Source organism: Crocodylus siamensis, chromosome 5, assembly GCF_052110815.1.
Source record: "Crocodylus siamensis isolate JL-2025a chromosome 5, ASM5211081v1, whole genome shotgun sequence".
In the NCBI taxonomy this organism is placed as follows: Eukaryota; Metazoa; Chordata; order Crocodylia; family Crocodylidae; genus Crocodylus; species Crocodylus siamensis.
This window is the reverse complement of record NC_143399.1, coordinates 63,647,199-63,663,579: the sequence shown is the minus strand read 5'-3', so window position 1 is coordinate 63,663,579 and position 16,381 is coordinate 63,647,199. Positions and strand designations below refer to the sequence as shown.

Genomic DNA, 16,381 nt, shown 5'->3' with positions numbered 1-16,381 from the left:
ACACAATTACTCCATTTAAAGTTTAATTTTCTTCAAATATGAAGTGCTGTTTTTCCAGGTTGACAAATAAACCAATTTAGGTATCAATGCTACTAAGTAATCCAATCTATTATATCACTGTATTCTCTGAATGAATGATATTAAGGGAATTTACTTTGGGTATCCACTATAACCTTTTGATATTTATATTTTTTGTAAGTACAATAAATTTCAGGCCGATGAGGACATATCTACTGTTTGAAGTTTGCTCATTCCTAACAGTTCAAAATGTCTCCAAGGAACAATACTTCAAGTAAGGAACAGCTACCTTTATCACACTGAGGATACACGATGTTGCCTGAGTTGCACTGCACAGTAAAATCTGGAAGAGATAACCCGTCCTGAAGTGTATATCCCGACTGACACTTAAACTCAATAAAGTCATCATGTTTAACATATTGTTTTCCCTTTGATCGCCCACTCAGCTCAATTCCATGATTTTGCATTTCTTCCATGCTGATAATACATGGCTCTAAAATGAGAAAGCAAGAATGTAACAGTGGCTTCATAACAGGATGGTGCAAAATACAGTGTAATGAAAAAATACCACAGGAAAAAAAAATGATCAAACCCAAATGTTGCAGCTGTGTAATTAAGGATATACCATATATGAAAGTAAAGGTCTGAAGGAGATTAGGAAATGCTTATAATTAAACATGAGGGACAAGACTATCAGTTTTTAAAAAACCCAATAGACAATAATGTAAAATATTCAAGGGTTGGGCTAGAAAACTATATGAAGTCTTTCTATTTGTGATGGTGTGATGGGTCCTAAGTATTAAGGTTCCTCAATGAAGGGTAGCTAAAGGAACCTGAAAAGAACCCTAAACTAGGACTTATTCCAATTCTTATTTGAGGGAAATACTGCCCTATGTAGACGCCTTCACACTTGAGTCCTATTTTAAGAGACTAAGTAGGAATGAAAAATGATGTGGAGACCACCGAATATATGGGACAAATCTCAGAATCGTAGCGAAGTTGGGCAGAAAGAGACCCCCAGAGTTCATCTGTTCCAGCCCCCTGTTAGAGGTAGGACCATCCCTACCAAAAGCACCCTATACACATCTATAAACTCTTGGTAAAACTAGCATCAACCCTGATAAAACAGAAAACATAACACTCTAACTTGACACAGGTGAAACAGGGGAACCGTTGCAACCAATGTTCCGGTTCTATAAAAAGCTTGTTATTATATGCTGAAGAGTTCCCCGATACAGGGTCACACTTCTTGATACAGAGTAAGGCACAAATCCACAGTCCATACCAGTTTGACCATGGGGCAAAATTTCTCCTTGACCCCAAGTATGGCAATTGGTCTGGCCCTGAACAAAGAGGCAAGACCCTTTATCCAGGGACCTAGGGCTGGATCTTCCAGAGGCACTGGCATGTTCCAGTCAAAATTCCCAGCCTTGGCTGCAGCCAATACCCGTACCTCTGAGAAAAGCTGAAAAACACCCTGACACATGTACCAGAGTGGGTGAGGGGGCAACAAGCAAAGCCCAGAAGCATGGAAAACCCATAGTAGAACTTGGGGATATGCCTATATCATCCTTGACCAGTGTCTGTCCAGCCTCTTTTTGAACACCTACAGTGATGGGTTGTCCACAGTTTCCTCAGACAGTCTATTCCACGGCCTCACTGTTCTAATAGTAAAGTTTTTCCTGGTATACAATCTAAACCTACTCTGTTACAACTTCAAGTCTGTCCTACTCTCTGCAGCAAGAGAGAAAAGGTGTTTTCCCCCTTTTTGGAATCCCTTCAAGTATTTGGCAGCTGCTATCACATCTCCTCTTAAGAACCATTTCCTCAAGATGAACATGCCTAGCTCCTTCAGCCTTTCCTCATTTGTGAAGCCTTCTATAGTCTTTGTCACCTGCCTCTGGACCCTCTCTAATTTCTCCATGTCTTTTTAAAATGTGGAGCCCAAACCTGACACAGTACTCTAGATGAGTAGAGAGACACTATCACATCCCGCATTTTGCGCCTAATGCTCCTATTGATGCATTGAAAAACTGCATTTGCCTTTTGTGCAGCTGCATCACACTGCAGACTCATATTGAGTCTGTGATGTACCAAAACTCTCAGACCGTTTTCCATAGTGCTGACATCCAACCGGACAGCACCCATTTTGTATTTGTGTTTTTGATTCTTCTTTCCAAGGTGTAGTACCTTGCATTTATCCACACTGAATTTCATCTTGTGGACTTCAGCCCAGCTTTCCAATCTGTTGAGATCTTTCCAATTTTCACTCCCTTACTCCTTGTTCAAAATCCTTCCCAATTTTGCATCATCTACTCAAGAAGCTTTCTACATCAGCGTCCTTATAATGAATATTCATGTTGAACACCACTAGGCCCAGGCCAGACCCCTGTAGGACTCCAGTTGAAACCTCCTGCCAAGGATCCATGAAACATTACTCTTTGCTTGCAGCTATTGAGCCAGTTTTCTGTCCCTTTTTTAATCATGTTGACTAGCTACAATTCTCCAATTTGTTTATAAGAAGGTCATGTGGAACCTTCTCAAAAGCCTTGCTGAAGTCCAGATACATTACATCCACAGCATTCCCTTCATCCACCCAATTGTGTTATTTTGTCTGACACAATTTATTTAGTAAATCCATCCTGGCTGCTTTTGATGAACCTTTCATTCTCCAGATGCTTGCAAATTACCTTCCTTAAGATATGCTCCAGTAACTTCCTAGGTATTGAGGTGAGGCTAACCAGTCTATACCTCCACTGGTCTTCCTTTTTGCCTGTTTTAAAGAGGGGCACTACACTGGACCTTTTCCAGTCCTTTGGTACCTGACCCGTCTCCCACAACTTCATGATGATCATTGCCAAGGGCTCCAAGATCTCCTCTGCCAGTTCCTTCAGTACAGTGGGATGAAGTTTATCTGGCCCTACTGATTTGAATTCATTCAGAGCCATCAAAAGATCTCTGACCACCTCTTTTGTTATCTCATTCCTCAGCTTGCCCCATTCCTTATCCAAATATTAGATACCTAGTTAGAGTTTAATTGTTTTGTGAAGACTGAGACAAAGTAGCTGTTGAGGAGTTCTACCTTTGCATCTTATTTTAAGAGTTCTTCTTGCCAAGTTAACTCAGGACCCACAGCTTCCCTGGTCCCTCTTTTCTGGACAGCATGTTTATAGAACCTTTTCTTGCTGTCTTTAACCTCCCTCACCACAACCAGTTTGTTCTTCTTTATCTTTGCTTTCCTGATTTTGTCCCTGCAGGTTCTTACTGTTTCCTGGTATGCTTCCTTGGTGACCTGGCCATTCTTCCATTGCTTATATGCTTTCCTTTTGCATTTGAGCCATCATAGAAGCTCCCTGTTCAGCCCCATCAATCTCTTGCCACTCTTCTTGTACTTCCACCATGTTGGAAGCCCATCCCTGAAGAAGGGTGTTTGTACCCGAAAGCTTGCAAAGAAGAATTTTTTTCAACTATTCATGTTGATTTACTCAAAGAACCTTGTCTACCATGTTGGGCCGCTTTCTTTTTGAGCTTCCAATACTGTGCCCATTAGAAGCTCCCAGCCCTCCTGACTTTATTCTTAAGTCTATCTTCTCATGGCACTGTTAGGATGACAATAATGTGGATTTTTGGGGAGCACTGGATCTGCAGCTGAATACAGGCCTTTTTTCTGTGTTTTAGCAGAGCTGCTGGTCACAAGGCAGAATGATGTATTAAAAATAACCTTAGAAATGCTAGGCAAGCAGTTTTCTAAGCAAAGTCATAGTATTAGAGCCCACTGGGTAAGGAGTACAAGATGCAGCCCACCAGCTATTGTCAGGAGATAAAGCAGAAGCAAGCCCTTGGAGATGAAGAAGGAGTCAGCAAGAAACCAGAAAAACCAGTGATTAACTGAGAGTACCCAAGTTCATGGCCTTATGCATGTGCTCTTAGCAGAGACAAATGTAAATGAAGGAAATGCACTGGCAATTCCATACTAATGAAGTAAACAGTAAACCGAGGCGGAGCTTTAGATGAGAGGAGAAATGGGTGGAACCAGAGAAGGGGCGAAGGTAGAGTGAATGTTAATGAACCTATACTAAAGTGTATAGATGTGAAAAGAGCTATTGTTTGTGGCTGCTCCCTGTGTTCATAAACTGGGTGTCTGTGAGGGAGCTCATCCGAATAGGTCTCCATTCTGAATTAAGCTGTTGCAAGCAATGTGTGCTGGTGTTTTCTCCCTACTTGCTCTGGCTAATGAGTAACAGGATCCACGAGCAACTGGATCGTCCTCTCCCTAGTTGTTGGGCGCCGCATGGATTTGGGGTCTAACAGGCACCATTTCTATTAACTCCTTGTGTCAGATGAAAATCTTCCTTTTTGCGTCCAAATTTTGCTGATCTCATGCTTTCATGTTTTCTCAGGATCTGGAATCCCATCATCTTTAGGGTAACCATACGTCCCAGTTTGGCTGGGACAGTGCTGGATTCTGTAGGCCTGTCCCAGCCAGTTGGTCAAATGTCTTGGGCCAGAGGCCAGTGGGAAGGCAGAGTGGTCTGGTGCACCAGCCAGGAGAGTAGTCAGACAACGCTGTTGCTTTGCAGTAGCAAGACAGGCAGGCTGGACCCAACACTTGTGGGCAGGGTGGCACCCACTCTTGTTAGATCTCAGTTTGATTCCTACTTGATTTCTAAACTTAATTTGACATCTTATATTAGCTTAAATGTGAGACTGGATATTCCTTCCAAAAAGATTCTTCCTATTAAATAAGATGACACCATTTATATCTATTTACTTTTTGAATCTTAATTTTTTTACCTCATAAATAAATGCAAATGGTCAAATCTCTAGGAGTTAATTTTTTTTTGCAATTTTATGAACAACATAACAGCAGAAGTGGCATCCGAATCATGAAGCACTTTTGGCTACTATCAGATATATTTAGATATAGATATGTCAAAAAAGTTTAGTTTTATAGAAAGAATCATCTTACCCACACAAAATGGTGGTTTGGTCCAGTCTCCATTGATGCAAAAAGCTGTATTTTTCCCTTGCAGTGTATAAAAATGCTGGCATCTGTACTCTACAGAGGAGCCTGAGGCATACTGTTTTTTTGAAAAAGTAGTTATATCACCATTAGCAATAACTGGTGGACGACCACATTTCTGTTCTGTCTCTAAACAGAAACAAACAAACAAAAAAATCAACATTAGATATGCAATCATGGAACACACTTAAGTCAACAAGTTATATTCAGGAGTAAAATGTGAGCATCAACAGCACTGCTTCCATGAGTAGAAAGAACTGACAAAATACCATGAAACTTCACAGATTGGTTTAGGTTGAAAAATATTTTGTACAGTTAAGATAGTATTTTTATTATGTATAAGACTGCCTAAATATATTGGGTAAAGTTTTGACTGCAATACAGACAAAAATACAACATCTTTGATGCCAGCGGGTGTGTCTACACATGCAACAGATCCAGGAGAAGTTTAGTCATGAGTAAATGCTCCTGCGCAGGTGGCTACACGTGGAAGGAAGCAGGAGCAGATTTGCTGCTAATGGCAGCAAACTACTCTCACTTCTTAGAGCCCTACAATGGGCCCCTAACACCACCAGGAGATGGTCTAGGCTCCCCCTGAATGCTAGCCCAGGGGCTGGCAGGGAGCACCAGGCTTGGAGACAGTTGTCTCCTGGCCAGGGTTCCAGCTTCCAGCTCCACACTCACAGAGCTAAGCAGGGAACAGGATCCTTACCCCCTGCTAGCAGAGTCCTCTTAGCACCAACTGTGTGACCGTGAGGCCAGTGCTGAGAGATAAGGATCTCCCAGCCCCACACTGCCTGATCATGATGGTGAAGAAGAGGCCAGGAGATAAGAATCTTCTAGCCCCCACTCCTTGATCACGACCTTGGAGTGAGGAGCTTGGAGCTTCCTGCTGCCAAGGCAAGGGAACATAGTCTGCACCCAGGGTCCGGTGGTGGAGCCCAGCCCAGCAGTAAGCAACTTCCAGGGGCAGGAAGCAATCTCCCACTCCCTTGTGGCCAGCTGACTGGTAGCAGATTTGCTCCTGGTCAGGTGTATATACGAATACTACTGTGCAGTAAGTACTAGTGACTAAACTTTCCACTTGCATTTGCAGGGAGCAAATTCCTCTTGATTAACAAGGTTTACTATGCAGTAAGCATGTACATGTGTAGATGCACATGCTTACAGCACAGTAAACTATGCTACTTTGCAGTAAAGCATCTCTTGTAGAGGCACCCAGGGAGTCTACAGTGTCACTCATCCTACCCTAGGTGAAGATTTTTTTCACATTTCAGGGCTCTGAAGCTATGGGTTACTGTAACAAGTGGGTGTCCTGGGGCTAGTCTAAATGTAGGTCCACCCACTTGTCTTAGGGCCAGCTGGCCACCTCCTCGCTTGTGACACCTTGATGTTACTTATTAACTGATATTAAATGGGGTGGGGGGCAAGCTGCCCATTTATCTATGCTGAGGTCAAGGGCCTGTGTATGTGACTCTGACCTCTCCCTAACACATCCCAGGCCTCACAGATGTTTCCTTCAGCTAGCTAGCCCTGGGTTCTCTATTTACATGCATACACACACTGGGCCCCAGGACCCACACACTGGGCTCCAAGCCCACACACATTCTCGGGGATCCAACCCTACATCTCAGGGCTCCAACTTCTGGCCCCCAAGCCTGCACACCTTGGGCCTCCAAGCCTGCCTCTGGGATCAGAGCTCCAAGCCCTGTTCCAAAGCCCTCCCTTGGCATTCCCCTTATTCCTGGCCCTGGGAGCTTCCTCAATAGCTCCCCATGTCTCAGAGCCCCACCCCCATGGAGCTTCACTCTGGATCCCTATATGTAGCCTCAGGACTCTTCTGTGAGCCTGGGCACTGCCACAGGTCCCTTCGCATGACCTGGGCCCTACCACAGTGCTTGCAGTGAGTCTGGGATCCCCCTACCTTGATCTTACCCACTGGGGATGTGGGGATGGGGTTAGAAGGTGCCCCATACTCGCCTTTCACTGGGGTGGTAACTGACCTGGCATTTCTGGAGGACTGTCCTGCCTCAGACAGTCCCACAAGGCCACCTGTCCCCAGCGGGGTGCAGTTTCCAGTCATACCCAGGACTATGGCCACTCATCCTTCCCCAAAACCTCACCCCTTACCTCCAAGATACCGCTCTGAGTGGCAGCCCAACCAAGTGGTGTCCTCCCCAGCTACTGGCAGCAAACTGCTGCCTCTTTGCAGTTCAGGGCTTAGATCTTATGGAACACAGCTGGGCCCTGCATCCAGTTAGGCAACTCTGCCTAGCTGGCATTGAAGGCAGCTGCAGGCTGCCTAGCTGCCACTCAGGCCCCTGCTAGTAACAGAGCCTCCTGTGCTATGTTACAGGTAAATATAAGTGTTACATTTAGATAACCCTAACAGAACTAAATGACCGAGCGTGCAAGCATTCATAGGGCTTAATTCACTCTAAAAATAGCATGCCTCATCTAAAGTTAGTTCACCTCAGAAATGAACTAACTTTAGATCAGCCTGGATTAACCCAATCTAAAATAGGGTTAGATTAGTCACTTGCGTAAACCTCTGGGCTTTGCTTGCTGTTTTTACTCCTGTGTTCCATTGCACCTCTATGGACCTGCCAACCCTCCCCCAGGACTGCAAGTCCCCCCCACCCCAACCCTGACCCCATCAGACTCTTCCCTCATTTTACTCACAACAGAGCCTGACCTAGCAGCTTGCTTTGAGTGGGTAATTTCAATGGGTGTTTGCACCTATGTTGTAATCAGCATTCTCGATATTCCATATTATCGATGGGTGGGGAAGGTATTCAGAATGTCACATGACCAAGTCTTGAAAATGTTATTTTTAGAAACATCAACTCATACAAGTAGAAGAGACAATTTGGGCCATTGAGACAAAACCCCTGTTATTGCAGACAGCTATGCAATGAACACTCATCTAAAAATGTTTGCAAGAAGTAAATATTTTGCATTTTCCCTAAGAAGATAGTTGCCAGATGTTCAAATCCTTTATTCATGATCACATAGAAACCTTTGTAACATTCCTATCCCGCAGAATCTCATGTTTTTTCACTAACCTGCTTTAAGACACATAGCAGCTCACTCCTAACTTTATTTTGGATCACTCATAATTTTCCCTTATTTCATCTGAGATGGAGACATTTCCTGCATTTTATCATGCTTACCAGAAACACACAATGGGAAATCTATGCGTCCATCAATACATTGTACGACAGATGGGCCTGTGAAGTTATAGCCACCAGCACAAGAAAATTCCACAGTTTGGCCACTTCGAATAACTGTTGCATGCCTTCGTCCACTGCTCAGAAACAGGTTTTTATCTACAAGTTGTTGTTTTGTGATAGTGCATGGGGCTAAAAGAAAAGAGGAAAAAAAGAAATGTATATATATAGAAAAAAAGAAAGAAATATATACACACATAGATTACAAATCATTACATATTAAGGATCCTAAGCTTGATGCATGCAGTCAAACTATTTATTTTTTATTTTTTTACCATGAAAATAAATTGTGTTATGCAATACCACTTGGGACCCAGTTATGGTGCTTATGTCACAGCTCAAAACAGATGTAAACTAAACTAAATCTCATCATATAACTCATTGCATTAGATTTAAGCCCAAATTTTGCTTCCATTCAGTGATTAGAATAAAAGTTGTATTGTTCCTGTAATTAGTTATGTTTATTTTAGTAATGCATTATGACAGATAAAGCAGGGAGTCTCACTGTTAAAGGCATCATGTAAACCCAGAATTGTAGATAGTCTCTGTCCTGAAGAAAGTATGAACAGGAGAAACAGCAAAAGGTGGGAAAAGAACGTAACCCACAAGAGGACTAAACTATGCAACAGCAACAAATATCATGTTATTTCTACAGCGGTCACAGCATAACTTTTCAGTTTTCTTACAGCTGCATCTCAATTTCTAATCTTGAGCAATTAAGAGATGCTGATGGTTGATATGCAAAATGATATTGCTATTAATTGGATAGGTGGAATGGGAGTGACCAAAGAAACTCAGTGAAGCATCCTGCCAACACATTACACTGGATGTTCACACCTTAGAAATACCATGCATGAGATAGCACTAGACTATATTATATTTCTTCCTCAACTATTTGTGAGAGAGAAAGATCAGGACACTCCTAACTTCTTAAGTGTTATGCCAAGTTGTAGGGCCGTATTCTGTCAGATATATGTGTATTCTGTCAGGTACGCACATATTCTGTCTTACACTCATGTATGAATGCATGCAGACTGAAGGCATGAGGAAAACTATCTGATTGGTCACTTCTGACAGTATATCGGGGTAGGCAACTATTTGGGCTGGAGGGTCACTTAAATTTTAGAGAGTGGCTGAGGTCTGCACACACATGTGCGCACACACACGTGCACACACTCAAACAAATATGCACAAACACACACATATGCTGAGACACACATGAATGCATGCACATGCAGACACAAACATGCACATGCAGGTACACATGCATGTACAGGCATGTGCTGGGGACTCGAGGTGGGGGAGGAAGTGCATGAGTGCACAGATATACATGCACACATGCATGCACAGATACACATATGTGTAGACATACACACACAAGCTCCCCTCAGCTCTCCCTGCACTCCCTCCCCTGTCCCCAAGTCCCCAGAATATGGCCGGATCATGTAGAAGCCACACCAGCCACTCTAGCTGCACCCATGTGGCCCAAAGAGGCATGCAGGAACACAGTGTGGCACTGGCCAGGCCCAGCTGCATGCCAGGGACTTGGAGCAGGGGACGGGGTGCAGGGAGAAGGGGGCTGGGGGGGCACAGGTTACCCAGGCCCAGCCAGGCCAGTGCTGCAATGTGCTTCCTGCTTCTCCCTGAATCCCCTCATGGCTGGGCCTGGCTGGTGCTGTGCTGTGTTCCCACATGCCACTTTAGGCCATGAGGGCACAGCTGCAGCAACTTGCATGGCTCCTGCCCATCCCAGCCACATATAGGGAACTTGGGGTTGGGCAGGAGCTATGCCATGGTTTGGTAGGAACTATGCTAGTTGCTCCAGCTGTGCCCATGTGGCGTGACCTGAACTGGCACACGAGGACACAGTGCAACACTGAGTTAGTAGTGCCCATGCCCCTACCAGGCCTCGGACCAGCCTAGCAGGGCCCAAATAACCCACGGCTCCTAGCCATCTTACCACTGCATCCCTTCCCCAGTGAGGAAAACCATACCTGAACTTCGACTTTTACTGAGGACCACGTTTTCTGGTCTGTGAATGGCTTTAGGGTTGAAGCTGTGCTCTGACAGCCCCACTGAGCAGAAGCCTGGCCAGGATCCCAGGCCTTGCAGCATACATTAAGGGCTGGGGGGCAGGCAGACTGAGCTGAGCCAGGGAAGGGGGATGGCTGCTTGGCCACTGGGAGTGGAACTGCTGCTCCTGCTGCAGCCAGCTACAGCATGGGTAAGGGAGAAAGGTGAGAGATGCTAAAAGCCAGGGCAGCCATAGGCTGGATATAAATCTTGTTCAGAGAAGTGGCCACAGGCTGGATAGAATCAGCTGGGGTCCAGCCTGTGGGCCATATTTTGCCCACCCCGATGTACATGCAAGCAAGAAAACTTGATACATGAAACTTACAGTTGTGACTAAGAGAATTATCCTTCAGGAGCCAACTTAGTGCGTTTCTGGGGGCTGCGTTTCAGGGAGTATGTGTCTATGTGTGCTTCTGTGACCAAGATCAGGGTTAGTCATGTAGTTTGTTGTTGCAATTTCTAATGCTCTTCAGGCTTCCATATTTAAAAGTGCTATTTCTAAACTGCCCTAAGACCTTCAGTGAGGAATACATAAGCATAGACTTCTAGAGGTGGGAGACATCAGACCAAGATAGGTGGGTTGTGTTCAGGGACCGGAGGAAAGCTACTCCAGGCACAGAGAAGGAAGGTATACAATCCTTTTCCTGCCAACATCTTCCTATAGGGGGGATACATTGAACATATTGCAAGAATTGGAGACAAAATGCTATAAAACCCAGTGATAGCAATTTAAATTGTCACCAATTTTTCTCATTTGCTAAATACCTGTGTAAGCTATGCTCATGCAGCTTACACAAGGAACCTGAATGACGAGAAAGAAATCATTTCATTTATATGCCATTCAGGAAAAATAAGTGATTACTCTTGCCTATAGCGCCAGTGGCCTCTGAATAATTACTGATATCTACATACACTAAATAAATCAATTAAAATCTCAAAGTTAACACCTTTTCCAAATGTATTTCAAAAGGCTTTTTAAAAGTACCCAAACATTTTGGAGGTGCTGTCCAGCTTCTCCCATCACACGTTATCCATTCTGATCCAGCCAATGTGTATCCAACATTGCAGCTGTAGTGTACTCTGTCACTTTTCACATATTTTGATTTCTCACTGCTAACAATTTCACCAAAATCAATCTCAGGTGGTGCTCTGCATACTGGCACTGCATAAAAAAGATGCACACAGAATTGGTTACTAGAGGAGTAGACTGGGAGTTTCAGCCCATTTTATCAGATTTCAGTGCACTGTATTGATAACTGCAGTTGTCTAAGATATTGGAGAAAACAACAGTTGGAAAGAACAAAAGTTAAGAAGTTGCATTCAGGAGTCAGTCCATATGCACGATTTGAAATAAAGTCACACCTGCAGTACTATAGGAAAACCCCCAGTTTCTTCTTTTTTTAAAAATTATTTATCTTAAAATGCATTCCCTCCCATTCCCCAACCATTTCTGACTTTTCTCTCCCTCTCTATTCCCTATAGAGAAGTATAAGTGAGCTCAAAATTAGGATAAGCTTTAAGCATTTTTATTTTTGGAGGCAAGTTTTTGGTTTTGTATATCCATTGTTTTATAATTATTAGGTTTGTATTAATTTTCACTGTTGTATATTGTATTGTTGTCATTTTTGTATTGATTTTTGTTGTTTCATATGCATATTGTATGGTTTAGGCCTGTGTTTGTAACTGAACCAAAGTCATGTCAAGTTTCCATTTTATATGTCAAGCCTCCAGCTTCTGTCCTCTGCCTGGGCATCCCATGTTGCAACAATATGATTCATTGTGCCCTTCCTCGGTAAATTGGTTCCTGGATGAATGAGAATGATTGGGTATGACTGAGATACAATGGTAGCAGGCCTCTACTGAATGGCCTGTAATGACTGGGCCATCACCTCACACTGATTCATCCATGACCTACAGACCTCACCCAGGAAAAGAGACAAAACCAGCATTTGAAAAACAAAAGACCCTGCATAACTACCAACTCTACCATTGTACCCCACCATTACAGACACCCAAAACTGCACATCCCTGCATGGAGCACACATGCTCAGTATGCCAGGGGCTGACCCTTGCTCGGGCATGCCTCCTGTCACTTGGGTCACACACGGTCTGCCCCTATAATGAGGGGCAGTGAAGACAGACCCAGGGGGAATGCCATTTCCATCTGGACCAGACCAGCTTCACATCACTTATCCACCCCAGAGTTCGTGCTGGCGACCCCCTCTGGACAATATCTACTGGACAAGGACCCCTTCCAGCCTGGATAGGTAGATATTACCTGCATACCTCCTCCTACAATTTGGACTCTCTCTCTCTCTCTCCTCCTGGACTTCAGTGGACTTCAGCCCCTGCACCAAGCCTCTCTAACCCCTGCTGCCATTGTGTGTGTGTTTAAGGGAACCAATTTGGCGTTGTGTCACCATCTCCCCTGTTCAATAAAACCACTGTTATTTGCAACCCCAAGTTGGGTCATGTTTTACTGAATCTCAGTCCCTTCCCTATCTTAAATTCCAGCCTCATTCTCTCCCTAAGCTCCAGTTCCCACCATCTCTGCTAGTTTCGCCATCTCCTCCCAATTCCATCTCCCCTTTTCTGCCACCTCTCAGCCTCTCCTTGCTTTCTTGCTGTCCCTGCTGCTTTTCCTGTGATTTTCTGCTGCTCGTCTCTCTGTTTTCAGGCTCCCCCCACCCCCCCTGCAGCTTCCCAGCTCCTATTAGCCGTCCTGCAGTTCTCTCCAGCTTCCAGCACCTACTGCTGCTCTCTGCAACTTCTCTAACTGCCCCGGAGCCATCCTCTGGCTCCCCACACCCAGAACCCCTCTTTAACATCCACACTTTCCTTTAGTCCCATTTTTCCCTGCTCTCCCCATCTACCTTTTCAGCTCCCCCGTAGCTGTGGCTCCAGTCCCAGACTCTGTGCTGGCATGCTTCCCTGTTCTGCAGGCTTTGGGTGTTGTCTTTTAATCAGTTCAGATCAATTAACGTAAGTTCTTCAGACCAGGCCCCTGTAGTCTACTGGTTCTAATCCCAGTCCTGGTAACTTTAACCCCCTACACTTCTACTTTCTTACCTTTGCCTTTCTCTAGGTATCCCAAGTACACCAAGCACATACATATCACAATACCCAACTTAGGAACTCACTTGTGTGTATGTATAGGTGGGTCGTATGTGTGTAAATTAGTAAATACACCTATATAGATATAGATATAGAAATAGATAGATATTGTGTGTGGTATATGAATTAGTAAGTCACATATGTGGATTGAATGTGCAGGTGTTGGTAACTGATTCTGTCTAAATTTGGTGTGTGTAGTGTGCATGAACCTAGATTAATTATTTTGAATGTGTGTGTATCTGAGTTGCTTGTGTGTGTGTATGAATGCATATATATATATATATATATATATATATATATATATATATGGCATTGCGTGCATGATATACAAATTAGTGATCTGTGTCTAATGTTTGGGGTATATAGTGTATGTGCCTGAGCTGGTAGTGTGAGTGTGTATGCCTAATAGGGGTGTATGCACCTAGTGAGTGTGTGTTTAATTGACTTTTATGTGTGCATGTGCAGTTGTACACCACACCCTCCTGTCTAACAGCACAATATTGAGATTCTGAGCATTGGCCTGACCCCTCAGGCCGACAGGACCACTGATGACAGAACCAACTTAGTTTAGCAAGAATAGAATGGACTCCATGAACCAAACCTTTTATGCACAGAAAGAAGTGCAGCTCCCCACTGTAACTCATGGTGCTTTGCAGGAAGCACCATGATTTACAGTGATCCCCCAGACCCAACAGACATTTGCTGTTGGGGTTTCAGGGGTTGGGGGGGATCAAGATTCAGTTTAGAGTGGCTGCAAGTCTGCAACCACCCTCCCCTAGCCCTGTCCCTCCCCCATTCCAGCACTGGCACTGTCTTCAGAACGGAGGGGGAAAAGGGAGGGGAGGGAGTTCATTCTGGGGATTGCCCAGACAGAGATGGAGGGTGGGGGAGATGGATTGGAGTGGGTGGACCGGAAACACCAGCAACACCCTAAAACTTGTCATAAGAGTCTGAGAGATGGAGGCATTGCCAGTGTTTCTATATATAGAGACATGGAATTGATTACTTGTGTTCAGAAGATCCAAGGAAGAACGCCGTAGTAGAAGAAGGTGAACCCTCTCCCCACCATCTCTACCCCCTTCTTTCCTTTTCTTCCACTCGGTGATCTGTGCCAACCTGACTTAGGGGCAGAAAAACAAGACCCTCTCACCAGCAATTCTAAACTTAACAAGTACTGGAAGAGCACCACTGCACCCCAATCAAAAATTCAAGACCTTAGCTCTGTTGAATGCTTAGTATTTTGGAGGGACAGTGGGGCAGAGGAGAGAACAAAAACTCCAGCATTCTTAAGGGGGAAAAGTCTTTCCCAGACCATATATACAAGCAACAAAACCCTGAAGCATGAGATTCTCAAGTACCCATCCTCCTGCAGGAGTGTTACATCTATAAACTAACATAGGGATTGCAAATACTCCATTCCACATACTATACTTCTCATTTTTGAACTAAGAATTGTAGAAGATGCTCCCCTTTCCCAAAATTGTACTCACTCTTTCTGCCTCTCCTTGATGGTCACTTGTAGCTGATCCTTACTAAGCCACTGTTTCAATTTCAGGTAGTTTATACATTTATAATAATTGCAGTACATTAGCGAAACTTAAAAACTTTTTCATTTAAATAGAAGTTTTCATCTTATGTAATATAAGCAATGTGATCCTAACAACTCAGCAGCTAGATTCTGTCTAAATTTAAGCTATTTCTTTTAAAGAATCCCTTCAACTGTGTATGTGTTTGCAGATGGAAACTTTTCATCATCTTCTCCATCCTTTTGAAAACAAAAAATACAATGAAAATCCTGAAACCTAATGCCCACAAGCATTCAGCATTAGGGAAAGCTAAACTCAAGTGCTAACAAAGAATGCTGAAGTCAGGAAAATATTAACTGAGAAGATTACAAAAGAGATATCAAAAAGCAAGAAAGTTATTTGTGAATTTCTGCCCCATGATACTATTAATTTAAATGAAAATACATTTTCAATTTTCTTTACAGACTCTGATGGTCTGAAAATGCCAAATAAAAATCACAGTGTAGTCATTTCTTCTTTTCTCCAGTAGGTGTTTTCATCCTATCTGTTGCTGCTTTGCTTTGAAGACCTGTCCTGCAACAAAACCCTTGCCCAGTCCATGTTCGTGAAAGGCATTCCACTATTTATTCACAGGAATGATAGTTACTTCTGTGTTTAATAGTTTGGCCTTTAGCTTCTAAAGAAAACTTTTGCAACTGAGGAAGGAGTGGTCATTACTGAGAGATCTCCAGGTATAGTTTTATTTAAACAAAAAACTGCAATTGCAAGTATCAGAAGAAATTATTGCATTCTGCGACATCTAGTTAGTATCAAATAATACTCTCCATTTATAAAGCTTCTTAGTCACAATGTTGCAGTTGAGGTTTGAGTAGATTTTTCATTCTAACGTTGTATTCCCGTGGTTTCAACTGAGGTGGAATTTCCATGGGAAGATTTTCTGGGTCTGATGTTTCTTACATTCTGTCTCAACCCAGGAATACATCTTATTTAGAAAGTATGAAGAAAGTTAATTTTACTAGTTTGCCTTATTCACATGCCAAAAAAAAATCTATGAATTTAAGATGTGTGATTCCAAAAGAAGAACTAACATCTGCTAATTTGGAAAACAGATTAAAAACGGGATAATAAACAAATCATAATGGCATTTGTTACCTGCTCACCAGGGATTTTTGTCTGTAGTATTAACTACACCTGAAGTATATTTATCTAGAAGTGTATCTTCTGTATACTACACTAGAGAGTACAACAAGTTAAGGTGCAGAAAACAAGGAAAACAGAACTGCTCCAAATTAACAGAAAAGTTCAAGTAGAACTGTTGCCAAACCCAAATCCATCTGAATGATTTGGGCCCTTTCCTTGAAGTCCCCGCCAGTCCTTTTTTTCCTGTAATCCTATCT

General features: G+C 43.3%; 1 protein-coding gene across 1 annotated transcript in view; it reads right to left on the bottom strand.

Moving 5' to 3' along the window:
* Positions 1–16,381, bottom strand: part of LOC149864169 (complement factor H-like) — a 49,828-nt gene that overhangs the window by 21,965 nt on the left and 11,482 nt on the right. The window contains exons 3-6 of the mRNA XM_090048570.1: positions 11,330–11,506; positions 8,215–8,403; positions 4,988–5,170; positions 308–511 (exon numbers count right to left, since the gene is read on the bottom strand). Coding sequence (XP_089904696.1) covers positions 308–511; positions 4,988–5,170; positions 8,215–8,403; positions 11,330–11,506 — 753 coding nt within the window. The remainder of the gene's footprint in view (positions 1–307; positions 512–4,987; positions 5,171–8,214; positions 8,404–11,329; positions 11,507–16,381) is intronic.